General features: G+C 37.0%; 1 protein-coding gene across 2 annotated transcripts in view; it reads left to right on the top strand.

Moving 5' to 3' along the window:
• ZFAND3 (zinc finger AN1-type containing 3) overlaps nucleotides 1–25,900 on the top strand; it is a 136,758-nt gene that overhangs the window by 856 nt on the left and 110,002 nt on the right. Inside the window, exon 1 of one of the 2 annotated variants that reach the window (XM_027641726.1) lies at nucleotides 69–226. The exons of the other annotated variant lie outside the window; for it this stretch is intronic. Within the exon in view, the coding sequence (XP_027497527.1) occupies nucleotides 156–226 (71 nt within the window). The 5' untranslated portion in view covers nucleotides 69–155. Of the gene's footprint in view, nucleotides 1–68; nucleotides 227–25,900 lie in introns of those variants that run through there. 2 annotated transcript variants of the gene reach the window in all.

The following is a 25,900-nucleotide window of genomic DNA, read 5'->3' as shown; positions in this document are numbered from 1 at the left end:
GGCGCGCCCCGCCGGCAGGGCGCGGCCGGGCCCCCCCGCGCCCTCCCCTCCGCCGCCTCCCCAGTGGTGCCGCCCGGCTCCAGCTGACCGGCCTGGAATCCCGGCCGGGAGCCGCGCGCCCCCCGCCCGCCGCCGCCCCGCGCCCCGGTCCCGCCATGGGAGACGCCGGCAGCGAGCGCAGCAAGGCGCCCAGCCTGCCCCCGCGCTGCCCCTGCGGCTTCTGGGGGTGAGCCGGGCCCGGGGCTGGGCTGGGCGGGCAGGGACGGACGGAGGGGGGCGGGCGGCCGGGCGGAGGGCGAGGCGGGAGGGGGGCCTCGGCCGGTCGTAGCCCCGCACTCGGGCCTGTGGCGGGGGCCGAGGGCACAGATCGCCCCCGGGCGGGGGCGGCCGCACGCCCGTGCCGGGTGGGCCGCAGGGCTTGTCCCCCCTCCCCCCGGAGCAGGGGTGTCTGCCCCCCCTGCCTGTGGCTGCTGCGTCCCGGGGGGCCCGGGCCGGGGTGGCGGCTCTGCTCTCGGAGGCAGCGGGTGCCCCGGGGGGCGGTGGCTGCTCTGTCCCCGGGGGCGGAGGGGGTGCCCGGGCCGCCCGCGGCCCCCCCGCCACCCGGGCACCGCGGCCTTCCCGGCAGCCCGGCGGGGGAGGCCCGGGCGCTCCCCCAGGCACGCAGGTTTCCTGGAGCGGCCGCCCCTCCTCTGGGTCTGCAGGCTGCGCTCCGGGGCCTGCCTGCGGCTCCTCACAGGCGCAGATGAGTAATGCGGGCCCCTGGCTGCTCTGCCGGGTGTCCCTGACACATCCCTGCCCTGCGCCTGGGGACGGGCAGCTCTCCCTGCAGTTCGCTCAGGGCAGCGTAGCTAATAAAGGGAAAAGGCTAAGGATAAAAACATACTTCTTTCTCCACCTTATGAAGGAGACGAGGTTCATTGTAGATAAGGTCCTTGATAGCTGTTGACTGATCCCTTTTTAGGAAGAAGGAAGTAGGGGTCATTCCTTTTTGCCTAAGGTGAAAAAAAGGAGTAAACCTGTTCCTTGCTAACCTACCACCTCTAGGGTCGTGTCTGTTGAAGATGTTTCCATTAGTGGTTTGGTTTCTTTTTTTGAATCAGATATATCATGGGAGATGGTATACTGGCAGATATGATCATAATATATCTTTAGTGTCTATCACACAAACATTAGTCCCTAATGTTCTTATTTATGGAAAATTCAAAGAATACGTGACTAAATAGACTTTTGAGGGCCCACCTGAGATTTACACTTGTCTATGATTGTACCTTCTTGGGATTTATGTTGTGCAGTTTAAGGTACTCTGGGGAAGTGGAGGCTGAGAGAAAAGAGGTGCAATAAGAGTGATTTAGCGATGTCACTGTACATTTGGTTGGTTTATTGAAGTGGCAAGATTTTAAATGAAATCCCATTTTTGAGTTATGACAGAAGCCTGAACTGCAACAAATGCCATGGCCCTGTTGGGAGTGATCTTGCAAGACAGATTATAAATATACGGTAAACTATTTTGTTTGTTTTTGTTTTGTTAGGCCTCCATATTTGGGCCTGATATTTACTGTAATGTAGTGGAAAGCAGTTTCTGCTATCTCTAATGTAGTGTACTGACTTTTGCAACGTGATATTGATGGGAGAGTTGTAGAAAGTTGAAAGTGAACTTTTTCTTTGGGCTGAACTTCTTGGCTAGTTCAACGTATTGTGATAATGAGAAAAAAATCTGGTGCTTTGTGTTCAAGGATCTGCTTAATGGTGACAGGAGACTCTCAAGAAAACCCATTGCCTTCAAAGCTGTTTTATTTTTTTCTTTTTTAAACATGTTTCCCTCAAGGAGATATCCAAATGGGGTTTTTTTGCCCTCCCCTTTCCCCCCCCCCCCTTCAGAATGTCATCCAGACAGTGTTGTTTATTTGAATTATGATTTTGAAAGATAGCACTGTGGAAAAAACCCTCACTTTTTCCACTGATACAATGAATAATCTGTTTTTCAGTCTCTTTAAGTATCTGCCAGATACATTTCAATACACAGTGACAAACTGCATATCTGTTTTTTCACTTTAAAAAAAACAAACAACCCCCCAAACTGTGCTGTCAGCTTCCAGAGTTGGTTGTACTTCTCAGTCCTGAAGAAACTCAAGTGTCTACGTGACCTTATTTACCTAGGCCTTGCTAGTGCTTGAATAGATCCTCTGGTAAATCAGTGCAGACATGCCCTTCTCATGAAGTTGCATTGTCAGGAGTTCTTGGGAGGTTACAGTTTTATACCAGCTTTCTGGAGAAAGTAAGTCATGATAACAAAAAGACTGATATTCATCTGAAGTTGAAATTCTGCTCTAGTTGTCAGCTAGGGTTATTACCAGCAACGTGTCTTAAGACAGCATCTTATTTGTGACTTTCGTGTCATCTTTATGTCTGTCAACTCATGTTTTGGAACAACATTTAAAGCTATGAAAAGTTCTGAAACTTGTAAATTAATGTAGTAGTTTCCATTAAATTTGTAAATAAAGTAATGTAGAGGAGTAGTATTTCTTTATAGTTCCTGGTCCCCATCAGTCCAGTGGTTGAGAATCTTTTCATAGTTCTTCTTGAGTGAGCCCAAGCCATGTAGGCAGCAGAACAACTCTGTGTCTGTGGGTGAAACAATAAGGACTAGATTTTATCAAGCGTAAAAGACGATGCCTGTTTTTAAAAGTTGATTTTATGTGATGCTTAGCCAGGACTGTTTGTAGTAAGATGCATGCTTTCTTCAGTAAGCCACAAAGATAGGAAACATTAGGAAAATACTGAAAGAAGCATTAAAATGAAAGTGAAGTGTGGGTTTTTGTGCTAAAGCTTGCCTGTTGGCGAACAGGGATAGAAGTAGCTCCTGAGACGCATGTCGATAGTGGTGGCATGCAAAGAGATGACAGGAGCAGACTAGTATGTACTGTTGCATTGAAGTTGGAGGGGTTTCTTCTTTTGAAAGACTTGGGTTTATATTAGAAATTCAGATCCTGTAGGTTTCAAGAACCTCTAGAGACTGGAAAACTACTAAACTCTTGATGTTTCAAGATCTAAGAGACTGAAAAATGAACAGCTGAAAGAAGAGATTTGAGTGAGACTGCTAAGGACTTCTGAAACATCTGCTTAAGGTCAACGGCTAACGTTTGCTTACCTTTTGTTGAAGATCATGAAATCCATCCTTAGACCAGCAGACTTGCCCTTCATTTTAGACTGTCCAGTCTGTAATTTCTGCTCAAGTAAAGTTCAGATGGAGTACTGAGATAATCTTTATACTTTATAAAATAATTTCAGTTACCCAGATAATCTCAACTGGGAAACCACATCAGTATTCATGTTATTTATGAAAAATTCACACAACTTACTGTTTGGAAATATTTTGCTCCAATTTCTTCCTTTTTTTATATCTTAAACTTCAGTCAGTTGTAACTATCTCGCTTTTTATTGGAATAATCTTAGTATAAAAATATTGGAAAGGATGTAGTATGCAAACTTTTAAGTTACTTCATCTAGAGTTTATGCTGTGCTTAAATTCTCGTTTTTATGATCTGCAAAAAATTCTGTCCTATTTTCCCGATTAACAGACCAGAGAATCATAGAGCCATACAGTCATGTAATGTTGTGTTCTTTCTTAGACCACTGGATTTCAGAAACCTGTTTGCCTTTAGGGTGTATATTAACTTGGAGTTGAAGATTTTATAAATGCATTAAAATATTGCTGTACATATTATATTCCAGTTAAGCCTTTTTGCTTATTAGAGATGAGGTATGATTCTTTAATGACCTGCATGTTGGCAATTTCCCTTTGGCTTTTAAAGGACTCTGTGAAAATTTCACTTGTGTGTAGCTCTTTGGAGGGCTGGGGCTGTTACTGTTAAATAGTTATATTCATAAAAGCGAAAATATTCCTTGTCTGGTAGAAGCGTATTCTGTGAAAGGAGTATTTCGGAGAGGGTAATACTTTTACAGTTCTACTTGTATTGTAGTGAATGCTGCTTATCTTTCTTATTGTCCAGACTGATACTATACCATTGCATTCAGTGCCTTAGGACCAGAAAAGAAGGAAATATGTTAATGGACATAAAACAAATGAATTCCATTCTTGAAATGGTGGCAGCCAGCAGGAAGTTGATTGAAAACACAGTGTGATTAGTTTCATCTCATCTTAGTTCTGGCAACTAAAAGGTACTTTAGTCAGCTAAAACTGATGGCAATATTTGAGGACATGGCCAGCAGGGGTTTTGCAGGATTACCACTTGTTCCGCCTTTCTCTGACGTTGCATTCATCATATGTGTGATGAGACATTGTGCCCCAAGCATTCTGTGCAGGCCCAATTCAGAGTTCATTTCTGAATCTGGATTTTCCAGTTACTTATGTATCATCAGGCCCTTGCCATGCCAATCTGGCTCTTTTCTCAATTTTGTTTGCTAAAATTAAACATTTGATCAAACAGTGAATCATTTTTGACATAAGCATGATTAGTTTGTGACTGTATATCACCAAAGCTTGCTTTTAGCTTCTAAACAAACAGTGATTATATATATGCCATTTAGAAGCCTCTTCTCTGACTAGTCTTTTCTTTCCTTATTTTTGGTGAGTAGATCTGTTCATTCCATATGAACTCTCAGTGACGGTCCTTTTAATGAATACTGACTAATCTCATTGTGAATGCATAATATCTTCCTAAACCTAATTTTGCTTTTACCACTGTTGCAAGCTCACATAGATGTTCCTAAATGACACTTGAGTGAACTATTAAAATATGTATCTTTCCCTCTGAGAATTAGTTTTCACTGGGCTTGTGTCATGCAGTTCCTTAGCCAGGCTTTGACTGCCTGGCACATTGGATCAGATGCTGAAATAAGCAATGAATTTGTCAGTTTATGTGAGACAACATATGCGCTACCAAATAGGTTATAGTTTATTACTGAGGTCTTTGAGTAATAGTGAGCAGTGAGAAACCCATAAGGTGCTTTGGGTTAGCTGTGTGTGGGTAGAGCTGTCTGAGGACAAGGTTTCTCTGCAGTTATTGATGACCAGAAATGTCAGTTGTTCCATCTAAAATAATAAATTGATTTAAATCAATAAATTAATGACGCTTGTGTTCTAGGAAGGGTAGTTCTTTTTACCTTATACAAGACCTAACAATTTTTTGTGAGTAAGATAAAAGCTTGTTTGCATTTATTAATTACAAATGTTTATAGGCCATCTCTCATAGGAAACTGCGGTTGGTTGGAATTTGTCTGCTGTGGTCCTTGTGCTCTATTTCACTCTTAGGTCAAGACTAAAAATACTTGAATGTTGTATTTTTTTATGTTATACATGAACTTATTTAATACTCTGTCAAATCCTTGGGTAAAAGAACTTAAAGCAGTTTATAGTTAAAGCCAGCATTAACTGCGGTAATAATACATCTACTAGTGCGTTGCACAAATAGAAGTGAAAAATTATTTAACTGACAGAAACAAAGAGTCTGATGAGAAATTGATTTATTTACAAGCTTTCCTATGAAGTGCTGCAGAGGATGATAAGGGGACTGAAATTACTTGCTTGGATCTTAATTTTAGAAGATATTGAGAATTATGAGACATGGAGAAGCTTCTGTCTGGGGAGAGAGTGGTGGTGAGGAATTGAGCATTGTCATGTTCCCTGCTTGAACAAGAATATGCAGAATAAGGAATGATAAATTGGGATTTCCCTCAGTCATAATATAAGTAGAAGAGCATCTCAACTGAAATCAAAAGACAGAAATTTTTTTCACCTTTTTTTGTACAGTGAGCAATTGCCTCTTGCATCCACAGTTGCAAGGTACTTCGTTTTTGCTAAGTTTTCCATTTGCTGCAGAAGCTTACCTTGTGAAATGGGGGTTATTGGCACTCGAAGTAAAAGCAGATGAACTGGATTTAATACTTTAACTGTAATAAGCTCTTTTCTAGGAATGTGAAAACAATGCTTTCTTTTGCAGTACTAATAGAATAGACAAAACAGAAAGGAGATTTTGTTATTTAATGAAAACCAGCTGTTCTGGATCAGACCAAAGATACATCCAGCCCTGTTTCTGATTTGGGTGATAAGTGATGCTGAGGGAATCAGCATAAGGGCAGAGCAAGCATGCAGTGATGCTTATCTTGGTATACCTCCTTTGCTTCTGGCAGTCGGACATAAGGTCGTCCTCTGTTTTATAGATTTATAGCTTAGTAGGTCTTACCTATTTTTCAATAAATTTGCATAATGAATTGGTGAATCCGTATGTGCTCTTGAGCCTTCTGAAGTCCTGCAGCAAGTATAATTTAACCATTCTGTTTATGGGGGAAAAAAAGTAATTTTTTTTCCTTTATTCTTGCTGTGCGATAATTCTGAGGAGTGAATAAATTCAAAGAGGTGATGTATGAGGATGTTTTATTTAAGAAGATCCAAAAATAGGCCTCCTTGATTAAAAATGTCTGTTAACTTATTCAGTGCAGTTGGAATTTGAGGAAAACCCCCTCTTGCTTAAACCGTGAATTTATTCAAAATTTTTGTATAAAAAGTTTCATAAAAATTTTCTAATCGTAAATGGGTGCTGTGCTAATTATAGACTGATGTATCTAGCACTTCCTTATCAGTCAGAATGAAATTCATTGCCATAGCTGCTGTTCTTACAAGTGGAACAAATAAGAAGTAGATTGTGTCCTGCTTTTTGAAGCTTGGAAGAGTTCAAAGTTACTGTGTCTAGGTCACCTTCCAAGTTTCTTTCTATCTTCCTTTGAAACAGTTCCTTCTTCATGTCTTCTGTAAACTGTGATTCGTCAAAGGTATTATGATTTAGGCAGTGCTGATGATTATTCCACAGTTAGTGCTATGAAATATCTGCCTTAATGCTAACTAGTAAAATGTTCAACTGTCATGTGATGCTATAGATATTTTTTGTATGTGTCTTCATTTCGTTGAAGATGCTTTGGGTTCTCAAAAGTTTCTAAGGGTAAGCCCAGTCTGTTAGAGGTTATAAAATAGATATTAGTTTTAGGGAAATACTGCTGCTGATTTTAATTGCATAAATTTTAAACAATTTACCACTTCTTTGGAAATTTGATGTTAATGTTGTTGCTGCATGTTGGAGAGCTGTTGGAGTCTCAAACTGGTGGAAGCCTTGTGACCCAGTATTTCTTTTAAGGTTTTGAAATCAGTGATGCAAAACATTAACTGGAGGGAATGATCCTTGATGGATATATTTATTGGAAATGTCTGGGTTTGACTTGAATGTTTTGCTAACATGCTATGCCACTGCTGGATTTTAATTTATTTTTTTTAAATTAGGAGTTAGTGCATATAAATAGACACAGACTTTCTTTAGAGCCAGTTGGTAAAAATTATGAATGTGATATACTTTCTCAGACAAATATTGCTTGTATTCTTTGAAGTTAAAAATGTCACTGTGTTCCTGTATCTCCTCAAGTATGCAACCTTGACTGACTTAATTAACATTGTACTTCCAGTGTTATCAAAAATGTCTTGTGAATGTTGCTGGAAAGTATTTGATCTTGATTGAAACCCTTATTTGGGTTAAGATGAACTTCATATACACTTTAGGCATTTAAATTACATTGATCTTTTCTCCCTTTTTTTTTTTTCCCTCATTTTCTGACTCAAATGGGAAAAATCTTTCCTGTCTATTTAGTACAAACAGGAATCACTAGTATGGAGTCCCTTCTCCAGTTTTGGAAGAAGAATTGAAAATCAGGCTGTGGCTGCAGCGTGAATCGACTTCTCTCGATGATAGATCTGTGAAGAAACTTAGGTCAGAATAGCTGCAGATATTAAAATGACATCTTCTCAGGACACTGAGAAGGCCACATAAGAAAATACTGTTGAGGACACTATATGCAATGAATAACAAATGATTTGGAATAACGCTCTGAAAATGAAATGTTTGTGTGAATGACCACAATGGTTTCAGTCTGTGGAGATGACATGAAAGTACAGAAGTACTGGGTTGATATTTTTAGGTTCTGAAAAAATGCCCAACCATTATCTTCTACTTTAAGATTTTAATGTAATACTATTTTTTATTTTTATAGTAGAGATGGATCTTTTATTTGAATTGGTGGGAATTTTATATGCTTAAGGAGTGTGGGATTTAAACTTTTTTTTGACACTTCTTTTTGAGATCTTGTAACTTCACAGTCAGACACTGTATTGTAATACCTAGGTCTATTAACTCTGAGTTATTCTTTACCTGTACTCAAGAAAATATTAATTGAAGAGTTACAGTATTCCGTAAGTTGGAGAAGGAAGACATTTGCAGTTGTGTGTTGAATTTGTTTATAGCATCTCACTAGTTGCATTGCAGTAAGTGCAGTAGTTGCCTGTATAGAGAAGTTGTATTAGAAAATTGTTGATGGATTTTTACATTTAATCTGTCGTCTGGAGTCTTCTCTGCGGCAGAGAATGCTGCTCTGCATTATTTATGAAAGAATTGTGGGTGCCCTGTTCAATTCTGGCTGTTTAATCTGGCCACCGTATGCACGCTCTGAACTTGAACAATGGAAGTCAATGGGAGGAAGATACATTTCAGTTTCTAAATATTGTAATATTTTTATTTCATTAGTGTTTTAAGGGAATTTATTTCTAGTATGACTTTCATTGGTGTTATGTCCTTTAATAAATGTACTTTGGCTAGTGTTGGATTTCCAGTCTTTATTTGGTGTAAATTAGAGGCTAACTGGGAGTAATGAAAAATTTTGAATGGAGATAAAAACTAGTTTCCCTAAAATAATTTTAATAAGCAGTCAGACAAACAGAGAAAAGGAGGTTGGTTGTTGATTACTGTCTTTAGTGTTTGGCTCTTTAGACTATGTAGTGTCTAATGTTGGGTGAATTGTTAATTTGAGGGCCTGTCTTAGTAATGTATATATTTAACTTCTCCGTGGTTGAATGTACTATTAAAGTTGAAAGTCCTATTTAAATCCTAAACACCTGAGGAAGGGGGAGGAGAAAGGAGCACAATACTAGATTTGAAGCAGCATTTAAAAGAACGAAAAGCAGGGTGGTTTCATGATAACCTCCTAATTGCGCCCTTAGAAAAGCAGAATCCAAAGTCATGTCCTCATTGACTTAATTGCTAAAACACAACCGTCCCTCACAATGTGACTGTTACTGAGATCAACTCTGGCACCATAACAGCAGCATTTTTATCTCTAATTATATGTTTAGAGGTGTCTCAGAGGAAGTTGCATATATAGAGCAGGCAAAATGCTGTCATTTAGCGAGAGTCCCTCAGTACTGGAAATTGTATTGTCCTCTAACTGTTGATTGGATCCTATTTTGGTCCAAGATAATGTAAATATTAAGGAATCTAGTTTTTTGATAAATCAATTAACTATCTTTGAAATTTTTCTTTAGCAAGTATCCAGCATTACTCAGTGAAGTGCATTTTTTAGCTGAAGCAAGGTGAGTTTTAGGTCGGGTATTGCTGACACCAGTTTGCAAGAAGAGGCATTAGTGTCAGATGCAGTAATGCTTGTTCATTGTTTAATGGCCTTGTGTTACCTTTTTTTAGTAATCTCCTTCAGTGAACTAATGGACACTAATGGTTTCCAAAATTGTCCATGTGTTAACAAATGCTTGCTTAGTCATGCAGATAGGTTTCAAGTGTTCCCCTGAATTTTTAACATGTTAATCAATTTAAAATCTATTAATTTCTATTTTTAGAATAAACTTTTGACTGTGTACTTCTATGAAGGAGTGAAAGCATTTTTCATATAGTACGTTTCCATAAGGAAGGTTCTCTCCAATTTTAATTTGCAAGCATGTTAGTATAATTACTCATTTTTTAACAGGGAAAACATTATATGGAAAACATCATAATTTAACTTTTGAGAATGCTCAGAATTTTAGAAAGTTTAAAATACAGTAGTACTTTGAAGCAGCTGAAATCTTAGGGGTTTTTCCATTTTTTACGTAGATGTGTGGATGAACCATCACCTGTGCTATAACTCATAAAGGGCTTTGAGAATTATTCCGTATATACACAGTAACTTCCCTAGGTGTAAATTCATTTTTGAGCTTTCGAAAGAAAGCAATTAACAATAATATTTGAACACTTGAAATATATTTTTCTTGGCATTGAGACTTTGGAATTAATACTTCTTGGAAAAGTAATTGAAATTAAACTTGCCTTGGAAATAATAATTAAGATGGAGAGAGTTGACTCGCTTTGTTTAAGAAAGTGGAGTAACTCTGCTACTCATAACTCCTGGCATTGTCAAATACATGGAGTGTTGTGATACTTATCAGGCATTGGAATGGGCTGCCCAGAGAGGTGGTGGATTCACCATCCCTGGAGATTTTTAAACGCAGATTGGACGTGGCACTGAGTGCCATGATCTAGTAAATGGACTGGATTTGGACCAAGGGTTGGACTTGATGATCTTGGAGGTCTTTTCCAACCCAATCGATTCTATGATTCTATGATTCTACTTCTAACGTACCTATTTTAGATATAATTCTTTTCCAGAATTAGTTAGCTGTTAGAATGCCACTGTATATAGTGTTGAATGTCACTATATAGTCTTCTTTTACTTTGACTGTAGTTTTGTTGGCATTAGTTTTATTTTGAACACTGAATGCATTTCTGTTTTAACTTTCTCTTGAGTACCACGATTCCAAGTGTTTAGACATTGTGCTCTAATGCTGATTTTTTTTTTTTAATACATTTTACATCTGTTACAAGACTTTAGAGACTATAAACTCAGAAAGATCTGGGTTCCTTTTTTTAGAAGTCCCCTTCTTGGCATTTAAGTTTGGGTAGGGTTTATTATTATTTCTGCTGCTGATATACTGTGAGACAGTCAGTCCATGCTTTTCCCTTTGCATGTTTTCATTAGTGAATAGTATGTCCCTCCTCATTGAATTCCACAGTGCTTTAGGAGCCTTAAATGAAAGACTGTTTAGCAAGGAATATTTATGGCTTTTCTTTTAGAAACAGATGTTTGTTTTAAATCAAAACTTGATCTGGGACAATATTGACCCATTGACACGTTGTTTCCTGGGTTGTTCATCCAGAAGGAAGTGTCTGTGGTGGGTGGAGGAAGTCTCTTTCAATCAGAAGAGTTGCTATGCAATTAGAAGAGCAAGCACCGCCTGCATTACACATCTGCGAGTCTCAGGTGGTTTTGCAGCACTCTGTTGATGAAGATAGGACCCCATTATTATCCATTATTCTGTGATGCAGTCTCTCCTTTGACTATTAATGTTCTCGTGTGACTAATTCAGGAAAGACCAGAAATCTTTCTGGTAATAATTAACACTTCCTGTTCTGCTCAAGTGACTTGCAAAGACAGATTCACAAGGTAAAAACAAAGCCACCGTGATATATATTATTGTATAGTAAAGTGATGCATTATGTCATTCTTTCAAAGTAAAATAAAATACTGAAAATTCCATCACTTAGTGATATAACAACTCTAGCATTACAGGATAGAATTCAGTTACCTGAGCTAAAGTGCTGCCGAAATTCAGACAACAGTAAGTACTGATTGCTTTTGAAACTGCTGTAGTTGGAAACCCAAACTAAACAGATCTGGACCAGGGCTTTGAGAAATTCAAGTCTACAGCTTTCAGATATTGTTGCAATGTTTGTGGGAAGTTTTTTTGTGGTTTTTGTTTGGTTTGGATTTTTTTGTTTATTTTTTTTTGGTTCTTGTTTTTTTGCCTAGTTGGTTGGTTTCTTTCCCCCTTTGGATCAGATTCCCAGCACACTTCTAGATGGCATTGAGACAAAGTGATTTAGCTGCTTTCTTATTAGCATTCTTTCTGTCCTTATTATTTCAGTTTACTGATTTAGTGGTGGGTTTCTGACTTCTATTAGCAAGGTGTTTGTTCCAAACTTGTATATAGAAGTGCTTGTTAGGAGTCTTAATATTATGATTGGAAATGTTGAAATTTTGTGTGTGAATTTTTTTTTATATATGCACACCCCTTCAGTTTCTTTGTAACTTTTGATACAGAATTATAAAACCTGACTTGACTTCTGCATCACTCATGTAGATGGGTTTGTAGGTAATGACTTGCTGTAGCACAGAAGAATGCTCATACGTGTTCATTAATTTTCAGGATGAAAACAGCTGTAAAAAAAACATTTTCTTTCTGGACATGACTTTGACTAAATATTCTAATAGTATTTTTGCTGGTATGAATATCTTAAAATTATAGATACAGTGGTTTTTTTATTTAATTATTATTTTTGGGGACTGTCTAAGGCCACTAAACAACCAATAAATATTTAAATCAATTTATGGTCCAAATGGATTTATACTCCTTTTAAGGCTACATAGTAAGATTTTGAAACAAACGGAAGCTTCAAGGACTCATATGCTTTGGGTCCATGGAGGCAGCTACACAAGAGGGCAGGGGAAATGGTGTGCAGGATCCTCATCTTGGGCTTGATTGTTAACTGGTTAATCAACAGTGCTTTAGTTTCCTCTGCTTAGATTTTTTGTCCCTTATCATTATGCAGGACAAATTTTGAAGGTAGGTGTTACATTTTTAGTAGCACAGCTGACTACTTAACTTGGAAAAAGTAGAGCTTTTGGAGGCACAGGCATTTCTTTAGTATATGGGGAAGCTAATCTGCTTGTTCAAAGTATACACCTGGATGTTATCTTTCTCCCCAAAATCAGTCTTGCCTATATCCTTAGGTTGTCATGGTTGCAACAATGACATGAAAGATAAGTGTCTTCTACTAGCCAGCTGGACAGATGGCCTGAATTAGTGTTTATTTTCAGCTGTTTACCTATGGATGTTGTTCAGAAACCACTATTTCTGCTAAAATCGTGGAGCACAATATGTAGCAAACCCTAAATGTGGTATTACCCTTACCACAAAAGACTGAACAGTTCAATTTGTACCATCTAGAGAAAGCTGCAGATGTTTTTAAATCACTTTGATTCTAGCTGTATTAGTCAAGTGTAAACATTTTCTTTGAAAGGGTGTAGATAGCATTTTATCTTCCCAAAACAGAGTGAAATCATCTACATAAATTGACTGGAGAAAAATTATGCTTAGAGAGCTGAAAATCCAAAATTATCATCTGCCAGTCTACTGTTTGTAGGGGGTAAAAGCATTGGGAAGTAAGAGGGCAAGAAAACAATTTACATGAAACTAATAATTTACGTATTTGCTACTCATTAGTTTAATAGTTGAAGACACTTTTTTTTTCTGTTACTTGTCACTTAATTTCCTAGACTGCTGTGGTGCAGTAGTAAAAATGGAGAGTGACAAAATATTCTGTGAGCTCCTTCAGCAGAGGCCTTCCCTGAGTAAAGGATGCAACTGAAGAAGCTGCAGAGTTTTATGATTATAAGCTTAAAGTCAGGCAGAATCATGGAAACACTGATTTTTCTTTTTTATTTTACTTGGAGACTAGAGATGGCTGAAGAGCTACAGGCTGATACTGCTGCTTGCTTCATTTTTAAAACTCATTTTAGCTCCTGCTTCTGTTTAGGATTCAGCATTAATTTGACGTAGTTAATGAAGCAACAGAGTTGCAGTTTGCAGCTTCAGCCTGTCCTGGTGGTTAGGTGGTTAAAACTTGCTTGTTGTTCTTGTGTACTGAGAAGGTTACGAATAGCTTGGATGAGAGTTCAGGACGAGGTAAAGTTTCGGGGCTCATTTGTATTACTTACTGTTAATGATCACTCTGCTTGCTTACCATGCCTTTGCCTAAGATTATCTTCAGAAATGCATAAAAAGCTGATCTAACAAAAGAGCCTTTGCCATTTGCATGCATGCGAATGAAATATTTAACTTGGCCCTGATTTCCTGCTGTCTGAATTAAATGAAATAAGCGTACTGGTTGTGATTTATCCCTTCAGTCTCCATTATTAGAGGAAAATAAGAAGTTGAGGCTTGTTCCCACACTTTCTCCATGTTATTTCAAAATAGGAAGATTGTGAGATTAATATAATGGTTTCTGTGAGTGCTGTGATACCCTTGTTTTTGTTCATGTAAATAAATCTAGGCTGTCTACTTTAAATACTTAGAAAATAGTAAAATCTACTTTGTGTAAATGACAACTGTGAAGATCACAGTTTGCATTTACATTAATCTAGATCATTGAACATGAAAAGGCCGAACTACCGGTCTGTGTAAAGGTTTCCTTCTCCTGTCATGGGATGAAGGAAGTTGGATGGATTGGTTTTTTTCACTACATGTTTAAAACCCTTGAACTTTTAAAACAAAACATGCATGCTGAATTCTTTTTATGCTGATAATTGAAATGCAATTGCCTTGGGAAGTCTGCTGTGTGAAATAGGAGAAAGGCACAATGCATTAAGTAAGGGGTCTCATCCCAGCTTTACATCTGACTGACTCCCTTTCCAGAAGATGCTGTTCTCTGACGTGTCAGCCACTGAAGGGCATATCCTTTCCTCTGGAGAGATGACCAGTGCAAATTTAGTGGAGAAGAGTGAGCCACCCGTACAGGTGGTCCACACTGCCCTCTGTAGTAGTTGCAGTCTTACTCAGGGGTCTTTCACCTGAACGGCAGTGGAACAAGAGCTCCTGACTGAGTTTCCAAGACACAATATGAGAAAGGCTGTCCACAAACATCTTCTCTGGAGAATAAATTTAGGCTGTGGCAAAATTTTGAAGGAGATAGGAATGGGGGAGGGTAAAGGATGTTGACAACTTGGTTATTCCTTTAGTTTCCTTGTTGCCTTTTCTTCTAAGTCCTCACAAGTAGAAAAGAAAACCTAGGTATTTTTATTTTTGTCAAGGAAAAAATCTTAACAGTTTTGGGTGACCTCATTTTCTCTGTCCTCCAGCCATTAAATTTAGTTCTGCTGTACTTGCATAAAGGCTTTAGTTATAAATTTATAAGGAAAATGTCAACTGACTAGGCACAAAATTTGATCTCTCTCATTACATTAGACACTGCAGACTTCTCCACATACTGCTTAAAACTCTAGAAAAAAATCTCACTGCATATGTGCAATTGAGTTATGACAGAACAAGGTACACATTATAGAATGGTAAGCACCAGTGCTTTTTACAATTTTACTTTAGATGTTGAGGGAATCACTAGCATATTGGAGGGTAAAGTTTAACAAGTTTGAGAGATACTGGTAATTTATTTACCTAAAAGAGACTGCTGATGGGCTTTATGTAGTTCAGAAAGGCTTCTCTTGAATGAATTGTATGAATTAACAGAACTTGCATGTTTAAAGTGCAAAAGTGGACTGATGTCGATCAAGCTAGTTAACTTTGGGATTTTAGATTTGTGGGTCACTGATTAGCTCAGCAGATTTGGTTATGTTAAAGTTGTTTCCAAACAAGACCTACTGCTGTTGATAACACATTTGATGGTTGACCTAAACACTTCACTAACCCCCTTGTGATTTAGCATGCATAGTGTTTAGTTGCATTTCTCATTAGTTAGATGCTGAGAGGAAATGAGATTTACAGGTTTTATTTATGTTTTGGCAGATTATTGTATAACACTTTCTTGTACTGCTGCACTGCTAAGATGACAAAATTAATAGCTAATGCTGTTTTATTTTAAAAAGAAAAACTTCCACTTGTTTCTTTGAGCAAATAGTAACATGATTTGTTACTATTTGCAAGTGCTAGCCATGTGCATCTTGCATTTCAGAGCTGACACAGAGAGACTGAAATGTAAGATAAATACATTTTTCATTAATACTTCAATTTGACTAAACCTAAACTTGGAACAGCAGTCATAAGAAAATATTTATTTGTACTTTAGGAACACGAAGAGCTCCCAAAACTGGAAAAATAATTTATCAAGTTGACATTATGCAAAATTGTCAGCTCTTAATAAATCAGTGAGTTCTGCACTAGAATAGTTCAAAATCCTAGAATGGAATTCCTTTCCAAAGTAATTGGATAAAAGAAAAGTATGATACAACATAGACCACAAAATACTATGGCTAGTAGAGGTACAAATGAGTTCAGCTACAAAAGTATAAAGTTGGGAAAAATGCAGAGGAGATTGCAAATCAAGTTATATGTAATCTTACTGCAAACATAAAGGGAGATTTATGAATAAAAGATGTGTATGGGGAATGCTGAATGATCTGCACTCGGTATGTCACTTGCTACTTACAGGAGCAACATTTGAATGGTGAGTGGGTGAGAGCAGAGGGCAGGGTTGTTGGGACTGTACAAGCTGTGAGTAGTCATTTGAACTCAATTCCAGAGGAAGCACAGAACAACTTTTTGTTGCAGTGGGTAGGTACTATCAAACTCCATTTTGGGGCACAAGCAGTAAGAAAGGACTCAAACTTTATTTTGCCTCTCATGTGTCATTAGGAGGAGTGAGGATGACACTGGAATGAGTAAGGCTGAAAGAGATTTGTGAGAAAAATAGCTAAAATTTCTCACTACACCTTGGAGCATGAAAATGGAAAAATATTACTTTACATTGATAGAAATCAGGAATCAATCAGTATTTTCAACCTAGAGAGTATTACAGTCTCATGGATTTCTCTTGCTGAAGTTGTTTTGGTATGCTTTCAAATATTGAAAAGCTTAAGAGTGTTATAAACCCACCTGAATTCTGATCATAGAATCATACGGTCTAATGTATTTTTTTCTTTATGAAGGTTGAGTTTTGATTTATTTACTGGGAAGGCCTCCTGTCTAGTTAGAGATGCCCTGAAAATAACACGATTGGGTTAAAACCAAAAGGAATTCTTAATCTTTCCTGGGTAACAAAGCAAACATAGTTCTTGTAACTGAGTGTCCTTCACCGGAAGTCTAAATATAATAAATGATTTCAAAGCATTTAAACGACTTTTATGTTAAACCCCATTGGCACTCAGGAGCCTTTGAAAATGTTAGGTTACCATCCATACTTACATAATGTGATCAAACAGTAATTGTAGGCTTTTAGGAATAAATCCAGAGCCAAAAATGTGGTAAATATCTTAGTGGGGTGATTTAGGTCAGTAGCAGAGTCAGCATTTGATAAGCTTGCATATGACTTGACCTAAGTGCATTTAAAATGTAGTTGTATAGTCCTTTTCTTTTAGAAAGCATGTATATGTTTAATATTGCACATGTTGGAATAAATAATGTAGTTTTACTTATTAATCTTTTACCCAACTGCAAGATAACAGCAAAAGCTGTTGCATATGCAATCTTATAGTTCAATTCAGTCTTTTGGTAAAATTTCAGAACACTGAAATGAAGGAATGCCATAAAACAAGGTAACTAACCATAGTTCTGTCCGTAGTTTGCACATCTGAAAGGAAGTCATAAATACATGGTGACTTACTGATAGTTTTGAATATCAATATGAAATGTTTTTCGATGGCTGTGGATAGTAGTGTAGTTATTTTCATTGTAGATACAGAATAACTATTAAATAATTTCATAGGGCAGTATTTTTTTGACTTCTTACTGGTTACTCTTTTATGTCTTTAATTACTGGCAGAAATAATACTGTGTATGTAAAAAAATATATTTTCCCCATTAGTAAGATGCATCACTCCACAGTAATTTATTATCGTTTCTGATCACAAACTGTTTTGGAAGAAAAACATTTATCAGCATTATGTTCACATTCTAATATGAATGGGTTTTTTACAGACTCTGTAGCAATATACCAAATTTTTGCTTCATTTACCCTATTTTCAGTTTGGAGTTGGAAATTACTTCTGGTGTTCGTTGTGCTTCAAAAAGATACAGTAATTTTTCTTTGGGAAAGTTGCATGTGGGTTACATGAGTATGCTTGGAGTCTGCAAAATGGTCTACAAGTTTGAGGGAAATATTTGGAAATCCTAAATTTAGTAGGTCCGTTCTGCTGTTGCGTATTAATTCCCGTACAAGTTTCTCTGCAGCCTCATTGTACAATATGTTTAAGTATCTCATGGAGTCTGGGAGCCCTAATAGGAACAAGATTTTTCCTGATTAGAGCAGTCAGGTAAATTGTTTGAAGTAGGGAACCAGACAGGATTACTGAACTCATTGACTAGTTTAGGGCGAACAATTTTGATGATGGTAGTGGAAAAAAAGGTGTTTAAAATATACTGAAGTTCAGCTATCCTGTATCATCAGGTTCTCAAATTCCCGTACTTCCCTGCCGAATTCAAAGAGGAGGAGGCAGGGCAAAGAGGGAAGGACAATAGCTGTCATTAGTATGTATTTTTAACATTTAATGCTATGAACTGAAAAGGTGTTTGGAATATTTTTGCTCTTGCCACCAGTGTTTGCCTTAATATATGCACCCAAAAAAGCCCCATAAGTTTCAGTGATGCCTACACTGGATAAGAAATAGTCCTTGAGCCCAGGCAAGCTGTAAGCTTTAGCGTTCCAGGGTGTGATGGTTGATTCAGTACAGTTTCAAAAGCCTCAATAGCTTCGAAGATGAGTCAGTAATGAAAAAACCACTTTATTCCATCCACACAAATTCTGCTTTTGTAATTAAATATGGTATCAATAGAATATAAAGTTTTCATACAACATGGATTTTTATGGAGAAGGCTAATGTTTTTGGAGGTGTTTTGCCTTCCCATAACCAGCCGCTGAATTATTTGAACCATTTCTATAAAATCATACAGCTTTTTTTGTTACTGTACTGCAAATGCCAGAAGTACAGCTGCAATCACTGACCTTCAGCTGTATAATGGTAAGATAAAAATTTTCAAAACCTTTCGACCTGATATATAAAGGACATTGCTTTGTATGTAAAGGAAACTTCACTCAAGAGTGAAGACCAGAGTATTCAACTGGTTAGTCCAATTCACAGGATTTTTACTTTTTTTTTAAACCATACATGTAATACTTTTGTTCCAGCTAAAAGTGATGATTCAAAATAAGATGCTCATCTTTAAGGAACAAAAAGCAGAACAAGGAAAGGCAGATATGACAGTCCCATTGGCAGGTGGGAGGAAGGAGGCAGGTAGTTCAAAAACTTTTTTTTTTTTTCCTCCTTTTGACTGTTTTGTCCCTATTATTGAGGAGGCTTCTGGACTTTGTGGTCTGAGATGAAATGTTCACAGAGTATTACAGGAACAAACCCTGCCCGCATTGTGTGATCAGTTTTAGTGTAGGTTTTATAAAGGAAAAATGAAACCTGTGGTGTAGTTATGGTTCTCTTGCACAGTACCAAAAGTGAGTATAACTTTTATTCCTCTGAAACCACTAACAGTGATGGTTGTTTTGCTGTAACTGATGGGGAAACTATGACAGATGAATTAGTTAAATACAAGCTAGAATTGTATTTGAATCTTGAAGCTTTAGGAAAGTGTTGGTCACCGATTCACAACTAGTAAGAAAGTTTTAATAACAAAAATAGTGTGAGATTGCTGGGGAGATGGGAGGATTTGTGATTTTTTTGGTGATTTTTGTTTTTAATTTCTTTTTCCCCAGAATGAATATTGCAACATGGAAGAACGTTGTTTTATGATGTTAAGGCATTTAATTTCAAATGCAAGGGCCTAAAGAACCATGTGGCTCTTGTGTAGGTTTAGAAAATTGTCCAGAGAAAATTACTTTTAAGCAATATATATTACTTTGTACTCTTATGTTATTAAAACCAAGAGCTGACTGCTTCAGCTTACAATTTCTAGTCAGTTTAGCATTTCTGGACAGCAGGTTTCACAACATTAATATTATATTCATATAAATATACATATGTAGTGTATACATACATACATAAATATATATGTATATATATAAAATTTATATTGAAGCTGTGGACCTTAGTACTTTCTTATTAACTTGGAACATTTAATCTGTATAGTTGACTTTAGCAAAGAAGCTGTGCTATCTCTTTTAAACTTTGAGATATAGGGAAACAAAATTGGGTTATTTCTTATGTGATGTATAGAAAATGAAAAGCCTTATCAATGTTTAGAAATTCCAATAGTTACAATTCTCAGATGACCCGCAAATGAAATTTGGAGGAGAATGTGATTATGAAGTCAGAAAATCCAGCCCATTGAAAATCCTGCGCCACTTACCTTTTCAAAAAGACACTGTTGAAAGTGTCTTTCTTGCCTTTTTTTTTCAGTTGGTGTTTTAACCTTTATAGAGACACTTAAAGACTTTGAAATTTATTAGTGGAAGTGTTGGGACTGTCAAACCACTTCTTTGCTTCTGCTGAATTTGGTAAGATCTCAAGAGCAGAAGTGGGAGCTCCTGCTGAGGGAACAGGAAGTGAATTGAAATCTATGATGATGTTCACTTTGGCACTGGTCAAGCATTTTGTGAATGACTCTCTTATTCTGTTTAAATATAGTAAATATTCATTTGATGACAATACCTCCCAATGTGTTCATTTTCCCACCTTCTGATTTGCTAGTTTTATTATACTGAAAAAAGAAGCAAGGAAAAATAGCCTAGAACCTTTGTAATGTGTGCAAAAAGGAGGTAAACAGATACATTTTTGTGTAGACTACTCAGATTTATTTTTTTTTTAATACTGGAAAAATTTTCTGGGTTATTTTGCATATATGATACTGAATCCTGTAATTAGGTAAGTTACAAGGTTTATCCTGTTTCTTTTAATACAGTATTGAGCATTTCCCCTTCTATGAATAATGTGAAAGACCACTACATCAATGAGTGTATTTGGTTACTGTACCCTAATTGTAGTGATATAAATAGATTTATTTGCAGACATTGCAGTCTGGATCATCACTGTAGTGCAGATGGCATTCACTGCAGTCTTGCAATACTAGTGTAAGCAGGTTGTTATTTAACTTGGATTTCGTAGAGCTGAGGGACGACCTTCTGAACTTAGCAGGTGTAAGTCATACTGTCCTACTGTGACTTGCCCATTGCTACTGAAGTGTGGTAACCTGCTTCTGTAATACATTTCCTTTATACAGTAAATTCTCTTTAGTGTTTCTGGTAGTTCAGCTGATTCAGTGTTTACAACAACCGAAACCCTTGTGTGCTGATAGTTTGAGTTGTAAAATGTTTCACAGATGTTAGAGTACCTAGAGAATTATAAATGTTCTGTGCAAACTAGCAGAGATCCACAGAGTGTGCGTTTTGTAAGAGCAGAAAGGCATTTAACTCCTGCTTGTGTGGTACTTTTCTGTGATGCCACATCATTTTGGGAGTGGTGGGTATAACCTATTAGGATGTTAGACGTATGGTATATTTTAAAGTATACAGAGTCATAACATTTTTTATTGAATAAACAGTAAAATTAATTTTCTGACTTTGGTTATATGTGAAGGCCAAGGGGAAGTGAACACCACCTAAAAAAGATGAGCAGTTTCTCCCCAGCTTCCTTTGCCATTTTTATATTGCCATGGCTGATCTTTTTTAAAAACTTTTTAAGCCAAGAGCTAAGCTGAGATTTGGAGTCCAATCCACTTTCCCTTTGTAGGTCAATTAGACACACTGGAACAATTTTCCAGTTCCTCACAGGATATGCTCTAGAAAAGACAGGTGGAATATTTGCTGTTAAATAACCTCCTGTATTAGTGAACAGTATGGGACACAACTGGCCTTTCTTAGAAACTCCTTCAATTTAACCCATACCTAGATCATATTGTAAACTTCTGTTGGGAAAATAAGCAATTTTAAGAATGCTATTTAAAAGATATTTTCAAAGTTGGCTGTAGTTGCGTATGTGTCATAGCACCTGCATTGTTTCTTTTTCTCTTAATTCACTCTAATACCTTAAGGAAAATAGAGATTTGAGTTCTGATTAGAGTATGTTTTGGTAGATCTGACTGCCTTTTTAGCTGGTAATCATGTAAATAAACAATAGAGTTTGATGTTCATGCCACTAGTTCAAATTTAACAAATCCTGGGAGTCTCCAGGTTTGATGAGTGGTAACTGGAAGTTCACCCATGGGTAGGTGATTTCAGTGTGTTTGACTGGGAACAGTGGTGATTGACAGGATAAGGAATGGTGTACAGTGTTTTGTTCTTTGTCAGGGTTAATAGCAGCAGCATTTACAATGATGAGTGTAAGTTAAAATTATTTTCAAATAGTGAGTCCTTTAAGCCTGAGATGAGTGCACATTAAAATGTCACATCTTCAGCTGTGTAGTTTCTAATGTTCATACTTTATAACTTTGATGGTCTATGCTCTGTTTAGAAGATAACACCTAAAATTTGAAAAGTGTGTATCCTGATGTTAGTCATAATCTAATACATTCTTTAGTTTGCATAGCTCTCAATTATTTACTGACATAGGAGATCATACAATCTGGCATGTATTTGTTTGTTTTCCAGTCCCTTATACTTCAGCTGCTAGAATGAGTCTGCCTTCCCTCAATTTACGTCTTCCACCTATGCAAGCAGGTTATATATGTGAGGGTACTGAACAGTTTCATGTATCAGAGTAGTTAGATTGTAGATTTAATAAGGAGGTCAAGTTTAGACTGAGGACAAAATTCTTCCAAGAGTTGTAATGAAGGTATTTAAAGCAAAATCAGGGTGGTTGCCTATAATGATCTGTGTTTCATTTTGCCTTTTTTTTTAACCACCTCAGTGTCATTTATTTTTTCATAATTGCTCAAAACTGGTGGACTGGCTTATTCAATCTTTGCTAATATCTTCCTTTTATATCCGGTTCAGTATTTTGCCTTGTTTTTCATGATGTCTGATAATGAGAAGGTTTGGGATGGGGGGAGTAATAAGTAAAGAACTCTGGAGAAGAATGTTCCTGTTTTGGGGTTGGGGTTTTTTTTGGTTTTGTTTTGTTTGTTTATTACTATGGGAAAGACGGCTATATGGGGAAAGATACCTGAAAGATATCTATCAGTCTGTTCTTTTCCCCTGATCCTTTCTTTTATCAGTGTAGCTATATTAACTACCCAATTTGAATATTTGGGAATGAATTGCTGTTGTTTCCTTTCCGAATTTTGAGAAATACATTTTTATGTGATGTTTCGAAGAGGTATAGAGAGTTGAAAGATGGAAAAAGTAAGATAAACTTGGAATAATCTAGCATAAAAACACCAGTGTTCCATTAGGAACAAACACTTGCCTGATAGACTGAATTCAGCACTGGTGCTTTCGGTCTGGGTTGGTTTTTGTGTATTGTGCTCATTGTATTTCAGTGCCTATGGCAGATACCTCATGATGTTGACTTCTTGATCAATGCAGTAACTGTAGTAGTGACCATGTAGCTCTGAAAGAGAAGGCAAAGATTATATTTATCTATTTGAAAGAAGAAAGGAAAAGCATCTGTATACTTATTAGTGACATTTACATATTATGACTCAAAATACTTTTGTTTAATTGTATCCTTTTGTTTTGATGGTTTCATTATTTACTGAGAAAGTTAAATGTGCAAACATATAAATAGGCAGCTTTCCCGTAACAGAGAGTTATTCTTTTATCAGGTGTTTGTTTTGAAGAACTTGTTTTTTCTGCTCCAGTAATGTTTGACTTGTTAGACATGACAAGTAGAGCTCTGTAACAAAGGCCTTTATTTTATAATTTTGATGCTCTACTAGCTTTTGAGAGAATACATATGGCATAGTACTTAAACCAGACTTGGTTAGTGTGTTTTTTTAATACTATGCAACAGCATTTTTAAATCAGTTTACATAACTTGTCCTTTTAAATGTTATTTGACATGCACACTGCGGTCTTGGAAATGCTTTGAAAGCTTTTTTTTTTCCCCCATCATTCAAAAGTTTTAACCGTTCTAAGCCACTATGTTGCCAGGCTTTTTAAAGTACATTTTTGCCACAGAAAAATAACTTTGATTAAAAAAAAAAATGCTTCCCTACGCTTTCGCTGCACTTAAATTGAGCAAGAATTAAAGATTTCCCCACTTTCTATTCTAAATCTAGTGGTTCAGGTCAGAAATGTTTCAGAAGGGTTTCCTGTCAAGGTTTGATATATAATTAACCATACCTTTAAGTCAGGGGACAAAATGAATACTTTCTTGAGGTTTCTTCTGGCTACTTTTTTTCTAAGAATGTTTTACTATTTAGTATTTATTACTGATCCTGTAGTAAATGGAATAACACAAATAGAACAGATTTTTGAGTGCTGCTTATCAGGAGAGCGTTCTTTGGAGTGTCTGATCTGAAGAAAAAGATGAAGTTGATATAATCTCATATTGTAAATCTCAAGATGATGCTTGTGTTGTCATAGGGCAATGTTAGTTATTACCTGCAGTACACAGAAAAAATAATATCCTTGAGGAATTTGTGGAAGTGGGGTAGATCACAACTTTTAAATTTTATTCCTACCTCACTAAAGGCCTCATGGACTCTCTTAATACTTAGTATTTCAGCCTTTTTACTGTCCTTTAAATAGTAGGCTACAAATCTTCATGAAAAAGATTTGGAAGAGTTGGCAGGGGAATATTTGGTGTATGATTTTGCTGCTGAGATTTTTTTTTTCCAGAGGAAGTATAGAGATGTGTATTCATGGCAATATGAACCATTTAGCCTTGGTTGGAGGGCAGCAATGTTGTAAGCTCAGCTAGAAACCCAGTTGAATGAGATTTTACTTCTTACAGCCTGACTTAGATAGTTTAGATGCTCTGGATTCTTTGCAGTTTAAGAATTGTTGGAGAAGGCTTTAAATTGAAACTCTATCGGTGTTTTTGTGTCAGAACCCATATGTTTTGTAAGACTAAGGAGCTACTTTACTGTGTATTTTCTGTATTCTCCTCTCTTGTGTGTTTGTGCTCTTCTCTGGACTAATTGTCAACAGAGCACTTCAGTGTCTTTGTATGTTTAAAACATAAAAAGTGTTTCAGTCATAGAGTTTTAAAAGGACGCTTTAGTGAAATTGAAAATATTATAAATCAGGATACAGCTACTCCACTGGGGTGCATCAGCATATCTTTTGAGTGTGGAAAACTACCAGAAGGGCATTGCACTAGTACACTGTACTGTTCATAAAGTTTGCCCTCCATTTCATTTCAAATTGAGGTATGAACATGTGGCTCACTAACTGAAGCATCATTTTCAGCAGCTTACCAAAAATCTTGAAATTATAAGCAACATATAAATTGCTAGTGGTGAAAATGAGGAGCCCAAAACCAGAATACTCATATTTTTCAAGGAAAAACCCCAGAAGTAGTTGTAATAATAAAAAAAAATCTTACTGATAACACTTTTCTAATTGAACTAGAATTCTTAACACTGAGTCTATGGGTACAGAACAGGTGAAGTAGAGGACATTGAATGCTGAAGTAGAGGATATTGAATGCATTTGTGGGATATTTAATTTAAGATTTTAGTTCACTTAAATATCTGTTTCTGAATGCCTGTTACTGCTTCTGGTTGCCAAGTTCTCTATAGGTCCACCAACATTTGACATGTTCCACTTCTACTCTCTTATTTTAAAGGAATTTGGCATACATCATTCATGAAGAATAATTGAGCTGCCTCAGTTTGAAAATATGAATAATTGTTTAAACTGCCCAAAAACCCTTGTCTGTATTCCCTTAACAAGATCATAAATTATGGAGGACCCATAAATATCAAATAGGCAGCATATGTGAAATCAATGAGGTGACTTCTGATTTAGAAAAGTAAAATGGCTTTCTTCAAAAGCTCATGTACTTTCAAAGGACAATTGAGGGTCTTATTAACACAGCCTAGTTAACCTCCCTCCTGCACAAGGTGAAGCTTTACACACTCTAAGCAAAAGATGAAACGGGTAAGGGAAATACAGAATGGGATCGATTTCTTTTAATGATAACTAATTCTTCTGGTCTGGTTGGATAAAAGTAAACATATGTGCTCTGTGGTTTTGCTTTTGCTGTGTGCCAGGGTTCAGCTCAGAGTGAACTCTTGGCGGAGTTATAAGCCTTTGAAAATTGCTTTATAATGGAAATGGTGACAGATCATTAACTACAGTAGTATAAGTGCATTGATTTAACATATGTATAGTTGTCTTAAGTTGCAAAATACACGACGCAGTATGTGCTGAATGCATAGGGAGTATCTTTGTAGTTTTAA

Source organism: Corapipo altera, unplaced genomic scaffold, assembly GCF_003945725.1.
Source record: "Corapipo altera isolate COAL_440 unplaced genomic scaffold, ASM394572v1 48b, whole genome shotgun sequence".
NCBI classification, from domain to species: Eukaryota; Metazoa; Chordata; class Aves; order Passeriformes; family Pipridae; genus Corapipo; species Corapipo altera.
The sequence above is the reverse complement of the archived record's forward strand: the minus strand, read 5'-3'. Positions and strand labels throughout refer to the sequence as shown.